This window comes from Aspergillus affinis (assembly GCF_023601865.1).
Source record: "Aspergillus affinis strain CMG 70 chromosome Unknown NODE_31_length_300061_cov_88_125253, whole genome shotgun sequence".
NCBI classification, from domain to species: Eukaryota; Fungi; Ascomycota; class Eurotiomycetes; order Eurotiales; family Aspergillaceae; genus Aspergillus; species Aspergillus affinis.
In genome coordinates, this window is record NW_026515812.1 from 288,558 (window position 1) to 298,362 (window position 9,805).

The 9,805-nt window shown below is 47.1% G+C and overlaps 3 protein-coding genes across 3 annotated transcripts; 1 reads left to right on the forward strand and 2 right to left on the reverse strand.

Annotated features, from left to right (window-relative positions):
• KD926_006233 (alkene reductase) lies at positions 1 to 1,536 on the forward strand (the record flags this gene model as incomplete). The annotated part of the gene is made up of 5 exons (XM_053099211.1): positions 1 to 213; positions 299 to 352; positions 487 to 549; positions 607 to 825; positions 877 to 1,536. The coding sequence occupies 5 exons, from the start codon at positions 1 to 3 to the stop codon at positions 1,534 to 1,536; spliced, it is 1,209 nt and encodes a 402-aa protein (XP_052957090.1).
• A 1,591-nt stretch (positions 1,537 to 3,127) lies between these two features.
• On the reverse strand, positions 3,128 to 4,129 carry KD926_006234 (NmrA/HSCARG family protein; the record flags this gene model as incomplete). The annotated part of the gene is made up of 1 exon (XM_053099212.1): positions 3,128 to 4,129. One exon carries the CDS (start codon positions 4,127 to 4,129, stop codon positions 3,128 to 3,130), a length of 1,002 nt encoding a protein of 333 aa, XP_052957091.1.
• Positions 4,130 to 5,627: 1,498 nt separating this feature from the next.
• On the reverse strand, positions 5,628 to 8,648 carry KD926_006235 (ankyrin repeat domain-containing protein; the record flags this gene model as incomplete). Its single annotated transcript, XM_053099215.1, has 6 exons — positions 5,628 to 6,099; positions 6,178 to 6,286; positions 6,362 to 6,589; positions 7,959 to 8,218; positions 8,277 to 8,521; positions 8,571 to 8,648. The coding sequence occupies 6 exons, from the start codon at positions 8,646 to 8,648 to the stop codon at positions 5,628 to 5,630; spliced, it is 1,392 nt and encodes a 463-aa protein (XP_052957092.1).
• Positions 8,649 to 9,805: the final 1,157 nt, after the last annotated feature.

The window sequence follows — 9,805 nt, forward strand, 5'->3', positions numbered from 1 at the left end:
ATGGGTTCTACTTCGCCACCCCGCGAGAGCAGCAAGCTCTTCACGCCACTCCGTCTCGGAGCAATGAATCTCGAACATCGAGTCATTATGTCACCGATGACGCGCCTGCGCTGTCCTGGTAGTTTGCCGACTCCGATGGTTACGGAGTATTATACTCAGAGAGCGACGAAGGGAGGGCTGCTTATCACTGAAGGCATGCATCCGAGTTTTATGGTTTGTCGTTCCCACTGCCCCGAAAGTGTAATCCACTTAGGGAACAGCGTTTTGGAATTGAGGATGAAGGCTGACATTGGCGCAGGGTGGAGGTTTCTACGGCGTACCAGGCATGTTTGCGCCTGAGCATGTGAGGGCGGTATGTGCAGATCCCCAGCTATTCCCTACATTTCTCGGGAGGGTTTTATCATGAGTCATATCTGTTGATAAAACTCCCGGGATCGTGCTTCAGGTGTTCGATGTTTACGGAGATCAGTGCTAATTATGCTGTAGTGGAAGAAGGTAACGGATGCTGTGCACGCCAAGGGTGCTTTCATGGCGTGTCAATTGTGGCATGTGAGTTTAACCCAGTGATCATATCAAGCTTCAGGTACTGACCTAACATTGCATTAGGTTGGACGATTTGCAGTCTCAGTCTCCCTGGGCGATCGCCAGCCCTTGAGTTCTTCCGCAACCAATATTGGCTATTTCAACAGGAACACGCGCGGGGGCGTCAAATATCCTCATGAGACAGCCAAGCCGATGACATTGCAGGATATCAAGGACACAATTGATGATCATGTGCATGCTGCTAAATGCGCGATCGAGGCCGGGTTTGATTGTGTTGAGATTGTAGGTAACGGTCTCCCTTTAAAAAATAATAATGGAAGCTGATAGATGCAGTCGTCCGGCAATGGGTATCTACTCGACCAGTTTCTCAATACTAATACTAACCTCCGTACCGATGAATACGGCGGCAATAAGGAGAACCGAGCTCGACTCACGCTCGAAATCCTCGATGCGGTGATCGCCGCTGTCGGAGCATCCAGGGTATCAATCCGAATGAGCCCATGGGGAACGGTTTGGTTGCCATTAGATACGGATCCTATCGCGAACTTCCGGTATGCGTTGAGCGAAGTCGAGAAGAGAGGAGTCGCATACGTATGCCTCACTCAGCCGCGGGCCGATCTTCTACTCGAAGAGAAGACTAAGACCGAAAACATGTACGCAGCTATCAGGGAGGGGAAAGTGGCTGCTACGGTCGAAGATCTCCATCTCAGGCACTTCTTGGAGGTGCTGAAGACAACACCAGTATTGACCAACGGGAATTACAATGGCGAGAATTGCTTTGAGGAGGTAGAAAGAAATGAGGTAGATGGGATCACGTTTGCGAGGTGGTTTATCAGTAACCCAGATCTGGTAGAGAAGCTTAGGCTAGGGAAGAGACTGACCAAGTGGAACATGGAGACCGTTTATACGAGTGCCGTTGAGGCTGGGAGAGAGAATGTGGGGTATACAGATTATCCTTTTGGAGAAGTTGAGGAAGAGGAGGCAGCGAAGTGAAGTGCCATTTCTAAACTACAATCTGCCTAGCCATATATAGTTCCACTTGTTTACACCTATGCATTCCTGATCCATTGGTATGTCATTTGGAATGGTAGGCCAAGTCTAGGCCAAGCAAGGTGCTATGCGGTATGTGGATTAGGCCAGGATACTCCACCTCTCTGGTCTGGTTGACAATATTGTTCCAACAGATATATTATTCTCAGACATAAAACGATCACCTATGGCCAAAAGCCCCATCTGTCTGTAGAGCGGCAGCAACAGATTATACAGCTAAGGCTCATCTGTTGAACAGTCAAGGCCCAGCCCAAGAGTTTTATGCCGTGCTCCCACCATTGTTACACGATCGTAAAATCCTTTGAGTCTAGGATACGCCGGAAGCCCTGCATAAAATAATCTAGTCCTTGATCATCAACTGCCTGATGTCTGAGATGTGTACTGTGCAGTCCTTCAAACTATTCGCCCATGACTTATGCTGTGACTCCCAAATCCTAAATGCAACTAGTCTCAACAATCAATGGGTTTTATCTCCATGAAAATACCGAAAGGAAAGATTGGGGCCTCAGCCTCTATTTGTTGGGTAGCGCAAGGGTTGACCTATCCTCCACCCCAAATAACTGCCACTTATCTCAACAAGACTACAGAGAACTTCCCCATAATGTGCACTGCACGCAATAGCCAAGTTTTCACCGCCGCTAGTCCTTATAAAAGCAGTCTAACAGCGCATAAATGCAAAAAATATATCTTGGGTTGCCTAATTGCAAATCCTTTCGGGCGATGATTTTGTCTCAACGCGGTAATGATCTGAGGAAATCTGCCCACCATGGGACGTTGGTCGCTCCGAACATTGAATTTTCGGCATGAAGAAAGTCTTGGCTGCCTAAGACTCGGCGAAAAAGTCCCGCGCCTCTGAGGGAAACCTGATTGGTGCGTTCCAGCTGAGCAACCGTGTCATGATTTGGCAAAGGTTTGCTCCCGAAAACGGTGCGGTTACTCTTCATGGCAAAAAACGTTATCCGATTCCCACACCTCAGTATATTCTATTTGCATCGATGTTTCATCTAACGGCCCCTTTCAAGCGCATACACAGGGTAGAAGAAGGGAGAACTTGTCTAAAGAAGTTATTTCCGATGATTCGGCTTGGTTCCTGATCTACACCAGCCATATAACACAACAATTCGTATTCGTACTCGTGTGTAGCCCCACCAAAAGATTGTTCAGGTGTGATAACCATGACAGCTATGGCGTAATTCAAAACAGACTTCGGGATATAATCGGAGACAGTCAAGTAGTAAAACTGATTTCGAGCGGATCTTTCGCCTATGAGGAAAACAAGGGCAAAATTGTGGGTTTCCTTAACTCACCCCAGAAAGCTTAGAAAGTATGAAGGATAATGATATTGATATAGATACTGATATTGTTTCGAGGGCTACAAAGGATTTCAATAGCGACGTTTGAAAAGACGGGTGGGTTGGAGTCTCGTGCAAGATGACCACTCTGCCTAGAAATTTCTCGTTTGATGACGGGTGTAGTCAACTTGAGAATCATTTACTAATACACAACGTCTCATACGTCTCAAGCGGAGCTTATATTACTCAAGACTAGACCAGTCCTCACCCTCTATGTACTCTTTCAGGCTTGCTGTCCTAGCCTCCGGCGACAGATCTTGTAGCGTGCAGCACACATCGGGGTCCCCACCAGTATATCCAAATTCCACAATATACCTTAAGGAATCTTGGAACTCCCTCGAAAGAAAACCCGGCAGTGTTTTAAAGTAGTCGTCCAGGCCAACCACCTTGATATCAATTTTAACGTTCCGAACATCGGCCCACAGCGTCCAAAATTCACGCCATGTGGTCATCTGGGTATACGCAAGAACATTATTTCCTGGAGGATTCTCCAGCAATGTCTTCACATAGACGCCTGTGTCTCGGTCCACGACGATCCATGGAAGCTCAACTTCCGGCCCGTCAGGAATTTGTACAACGAAAGACCCGTCTTCCTGCTTTTGAGGCCGCCCAAGCCCCCCCTTCCAGTTGCTTGCATACATTCCGACCTGAACAGTGCTTAGCTTGGCAGCAAGGTCCGGCAGTTCCTCCCGAATGCGCTTCACTGCTTGTGCCTTGCCATCGAAATGGAAGTTCCAGGTGTACTTGCCCTTCGACCAGCGCTTAGTATCGCTAAGACTGCTGAAGACGAAGTGCGTGAGCGTAGAGGAAACGGCAGGTGAATTAGCAGCGATTGCTATGTTCATGGCTTGTGTGGTCTCGAGGTTGCAGGCATATTCATTTATGGTTATTCCGGCTTCCTGTGCCTTAGTGAAGTTGGCGGAGTTGAACATGTGGTTATAGATGTCCGTGACTGCAAATATCGCAGAGGCGCCGTGGAATGCACTCTCGAGGGAAGTGATGTCCTCCAGATCCGCTTTCACAATCTCCACTCCCTTCGAGGTCAGTTGCTGGGCTGCGGGAGAGGACGGGTTTCGGGTGATGCCACGAATGTGCCAGCCCTGGAGATTGAGGAAGGCATTTGCGACAGAGGACCCCTGGTTTCCCGTAATGCCGACCACCACTAGAACTTTGGAGGCACTCATGTCTGGTTCAGAAAAAAAGAATATGACATTTGAGGTAGGAGGAAAATTCTCAAAGCATTTATTTGTTTGACACAAGATCAACTGATGGCGCCTTACTCCGTACATAAATTCGACAGCTCTCTACCTCATCCAGATGGATTGCTAAGCTACAGAAGTGGAACTGCGCTCAGCATTGACTGTTCCCCATTGGCCTTTACAGTGGAGTAGCCTCCACAGTGGCTTCGGATCATGATTTACGCCGTCTCCGCCAGGATGATCGGAGTGATGACTGATCAGTGATCACTAACTAGTTGAAATTATTCGTGGTTCGATGTGGGGCAACAACAAATGCTTCATGCACTAGAGGCTGGTCGGACAAAGCTTAATGAGTACTACTCTCAAACTGATAATATTTACGGGCATATTTATGCTGTTAGTACGATGCTAGTACCAGTGAATAAGTTCAAATTTTTCCTTACAAAAGATTGAAATCAGAAATGGCGTGATACCTATCGTAAATCCTTCCAAGAGACTCTATTTCAATATCAAGAGCAACTTGCGACTCTTAACCAGTCTTCAGATGGGTCTCAATTAGCAGCTCGGCCAAGCTCAAAGCTTGACAAGATGTTAGATGAAAGTGAGGTACAAACAAATGCAGCTACTGACGAAATGACCCAATATCTTGACAGTAGTATATTTAAACTAAGTCTAGACTAAAATATACTAGTTAATAGACACCATTCAAATCGCACCTCTTGCGTTCTGGAAAGAGAACCAATCTCGTTTTCCAGCAATTGCTGCTCTTGCGCGGGATGCACTCTCCTTTACCGCAACAGGTGCAGGGATTGAACGGCTTCTTCAGAAGTTCTTCTCTTCTGATGAAATAGAAGCTGCAAAGGAAGAGAAAGATGAAAAACTTGATAAGATTGAAATAGATCTTATAAGTGATACTGAGGAACAGGATAGTATTATTGACAATAAGGGAGAGCTGGTTGAGATTAGCGAGGCAAATGAGATAGGTGAGCCCCAGCTATCACAACCTAGGAATAATATCCAGGTACGGGCCTCAGAAAGGAAACGTAAGATCCGTAATGATAACCTCTTTGAGTATCATTAGTTAAATTTTATTTGAACTTTCTATTAAGGGATAGGAAAAATAGATAAAATATATTTCTCTTATACTTTGTTCTGTATCTTAGTCTCTCTTATTCTTATTTCCTCTCCTAATTCTATCTTTTATCAAGATCAACTTGATCTAGTTGTAGAGGAAATACCTATTATTACAGGCAAAAAAATGCATAATTTATGTAGTCCCAGGCCTTGGAATTTATGTTATGTTTGTAACCCAAGTTGGGGCCCCAGACCCAGGCTGGGTTACCCAGTCGTAACCCGGACCCAACACTGGGTCAGAGTCTTCGACCCAAAACCCAACCCAGCCCGGGTTGGGTCCGGGTTGGGTTGGGTTATATTGGGTCGTGCGGAAGTCTAGGTAGTACTGTTGCTCAGATGTTGAGGGAGGCTAGTGGTCCAGCAGCTTCATGCAGGACTCATGTCCTCCAGATTTCGCGAGCTCCAACGCCGATCTGCCTTTTGTGTCTCTGATACTAGGATCCGCCCCTTTTTCCAGCAGGAATTCCACCACCGCAGCCTGTCCCCGCCAGGCTGCCTCGCACAGCGCATTCTTCTCATCTGGTTCCCACGGGTCCCCCACAATATACGGGTTGATGGGGACCTCATCAATCGCCGCGCCGCGTTCCAGCAGGAACGCTACCATCGCAACATGCCCCCCGCCCGCCGCTCTACTCAGTGCGGAACACCCCTTCAAACCCGCCCCGGCATTCAAGAGTGCATCAGCCACCGGGATCGAACCAGTAAAAGCTGCCGTTTCAATCGCGTTCTTAAATGGGTTTTCGAAGCTCTTTGAGTCAGGATTGGCACCGCGAGACAGCAGGAATTGGACTAGCTCGACATCGCGCTCCCGTGCCGCCACACTGGTAAATAACGCCCGTTAGAGAACCCTTCCTATGAAGTAAAGAAAAAACGAGAGATTCAACCCCAGCCGGGCTTACATCAGAGCGTTGTCAAAGTGACTGAAAGTCGAGTTGATGTCCCAGTTATGAGCAAGGATGCAATCTAGAATGGCTGTGTGCTTTAGGTGTAGAGCGTCTAGGATTGGATCTATATTGATGTTTGGAGAAGCTAAGTACGCTTTTTTTATTAAGAAAGGTGTGTAAGTGCTGAAGATGTACTCACCCAACGTTATTGAACAGCCGCTATCCAGAAGGATATCCAGCGCTGCAGGGTTATTACTGCGCGCCGCTGCGCAGCACGCGGCTTCTATGGCCGGGGTGGTGAGATGGATAGGGCTAGTTAGGAACTGGGGGTTCTGCGCTATCTCGAGGTCCAAGAGATGACGAAGCTTGTCCAGCTGGTCGGTTTGGGCAATGCTAACAAGATCCTCTTTCATCGTGATAGATTGGTCTGATTTTATGCGAGGTTAGGATATAGAAAGAGGGGAGGAGGGGAAGGGAAAAAAGAGTTGACGTTCTCAAGAGTATTTATACCTTGGGGTTATCCCGGGCGGGGGCTGTTTATTAGTATTACTATATGTTATAACTAAGCTCCGTATAAGTTTACTAAGCAATACAAATATCTCAGAAACCAATCAATTCCCTGTCTAGATGCTAGGAGCTAGTACTAAATCATATAATACATTTCCAGGCTGTTCCAGAAACACTGTATGCCGCAGCCATCAGCTCTAGCCGTTCACCTCAGACCCCGATCCAAGATAGGAAGAACCCATCCCTTTAGTTTCTAGTGTCCCTTGATCACCTCTTTGTTGTCATTATCTGGGTTAATCCGAGTCACTTTGGTAACGGCCGAGCTGAGGTTTGGCCACTCGTATTTATCCAACACAGTACCCTTATGCCAGTCAGTGCCCTTAGTGTCGCTAGGTAGAAGACATCGTATATTTCAACATATATATAGCGAGCTACATCGGGCAAATGAATACATCATCATCATCATCATCATCATCCATGATTACCTTTAAAGCCCTGCATCTAAACACGGCCTCAGTTCGACTGCAGAATACATTCAGACTTTAGGGCAAGCAAATGAAATTCGCAAGTACTCCCACCGGATTACTTTCACCCATGGTGAATTCAATGCTCATAATATCTCGTCGGAGATGATGGCCATCCACCGGTTTTTCTTGATTAGGAGCCTGCTAGCTGGTATCCTGAATACTTGGATTTCATGACTACAATGAGGTTGGAAAGAGCAGCTGGTGGTCTCAGGTGGCTTTGTGGATAGGAGGAGACCAGTACGACGGGAAGTTAGCTTGTGACGTTGCGCTCAACCCATTGACGGTTGACTCATACATAGCTTTATGGGGGAGCAGTTAATCTACGGTGTGGTTTTGTTTCCTTCGTTGTAATCCTCGGATCGAGAACAGTACCATTCGGGTCCTTAAATTGATTATAGCGTAAAGTTGAGAGCCACGCATAGTCCATTACTATAGGCTCGAACGCCTGTCCTAGACATGACCGAATGCGGTATTGGGGAAGCGTTGCCGTGAAAAAGACTCATCGTAATGGTGCTACTGATCATCCTTAAGCGAAAAACGGGTGTCAACTTAAAGCCCCAAGATTCGGACAAAGAGGCTGTTTGTACTTCCTTGACAATCTTGGCGATCCTGTGTCACATAGTCGTCATCTTCGATCTCATTGACCGAAGCAGTAAAGAACTGCATCAAGTCAAAAGATTAGGCCCTTGCATCCATATCAGAGCTTTGTTCTTAGCATACCAAAGCTTCAGCTATTTGACACAATTCCAGTAGTCTGCTTACCCTCCATGCCTAAGGAGCTCTCGGGTAGCAACAGCTGGGACCCAACATCATCACAGTACAAACCCCGAAGACTATCAATCGAGCCAAAGGATCTTTCCTGTCCCGCCGCGCTCATAGTCACATCCTGACTCTTGGTTATCGGAACATCCACAAATTGGTCACAGGCTGGGCAAAGGGTGTAGTTGACGCGGCGGGCCTTGAGCATAGGCATGATGCATTTTTGGAAGAAGCCTTGAGAAAAGGTGCGCAAATATAACAGACTAGGGGGATTAGTATATTTGAAAGACCAGGTGATATTTGATTGCTGGACCGACTTACCCGAGGATGATACATGAGAGGTTGGAGTAAACCTGGGGAAGACCACGGGCAATCGTGTAGTCCCAGGGAGATTCCCATTCGCTAATCCGTTGAGTAGAAAGGAGGATCATTCCGGAGGTGTATACCCCGACCAGGAGCAATGCGACCAAGCCATCAATAGCGGTTTCAAGGAGCGAATAAGATTGACTTCCGGATTTGCGATGCCTGAAGAGCATGAATACAGGCATGATGCTAGAAACTGTGATCTTCGAATTGTTAGATGGTATTCTATCATAGTAGGAGAGGAAGACTCACTACAATGAGCTGGATCCATGCTTGAGGGCCATCACGACTCGTAAAGACGGCCGCGAGAGCGCACGGCCACGAAACCATCGAGATAAGGACCTGTATCTTGCGAGCTCTAGAGAGCGGGTGTTTGTTGGCGGAACATATTCTTTGGCACATTTTCACTTTGATGTTTCTTTTCTTGGCTTTACTTGTGAGTTGTGTAAAAATCAAATATGAGGTTTGTGGAAATCCAGAAGCCAAGGTCTTTGTTTATTAAGCAAGTGGTTTGACGGCCCGGCGATGCCAAGCCCGAAATGGGGGAAATCAACGCTGCTGCCTTGAATAATTAGTCTGCCTGGAGGGATTTAGTCTGCTATGTATACGAGTTAAAATAGCTGCAGACCTTTAATAGGCTGGTAACAATTAGTTAACAACGCTTGTTTAACGTATTTCACATGCGAGCGGCGCACCCCACCCAAAACGCGTTCATAAATTAGATCTTAGTTTAACCAACCACTATGCCACCAATTCGCTCTCAATCCTCTAGAAATCCAATAGAACAGGAGGGTAGGATCTTAGCTATTAAGACCATCAAGGATCAAGAAATCTCTTCACCTCGTGAGGCAGCACGTTATTTTAAAGCGCAGAAAACCTCTTTACGCCGCCGCCTAGGCGGTGTTCAAAACCGCGCGATTTCTCGCGCCAATTCGCATAAACTTACAGAGACAGAAGAGGAATCTCTTCAAAAATGGATACTCTCCATGGACTCTCGCGGATCAGCTCCCCAGCCCTCTCCTATTCTGCCAGTTCTCGAAACGGTGTAACTAAGAGCGTGCGAAATGTGAGGATCCTAAAGTCATTACGGGGTGGTTTAACCTAGTGAAAAAACTGTCCTTCAATTTGGGATCGACCCCGATGACGTTTATAACTTTGATGAGACCGGTTTCGCGATGGGGTTAACGGCAACCGCGAAGGCTATTACGAGAAGTGGATACTACGGTCGCGATCACTTTTACAACCTGGAAATCGTGGGTGGGTGACGGTGATCGAGTGTACGAATGCTTCCGGATGGGCGAATGCTTCCGGATGGGCGCTTCCTCCGTGCGTGATTTTTAAAGGCAGTCTTTATTGAATCCTGGTTCGACGGCCTCCCGGAGGATTGGCAATTTGAAGTTAGTCCTAATGGGTGGGTGGACCTCTGATGTGGACTCTTCGCAACTATCCTGGCTTCGTCGCAAGATGCTAGGTATAACACATCGTTG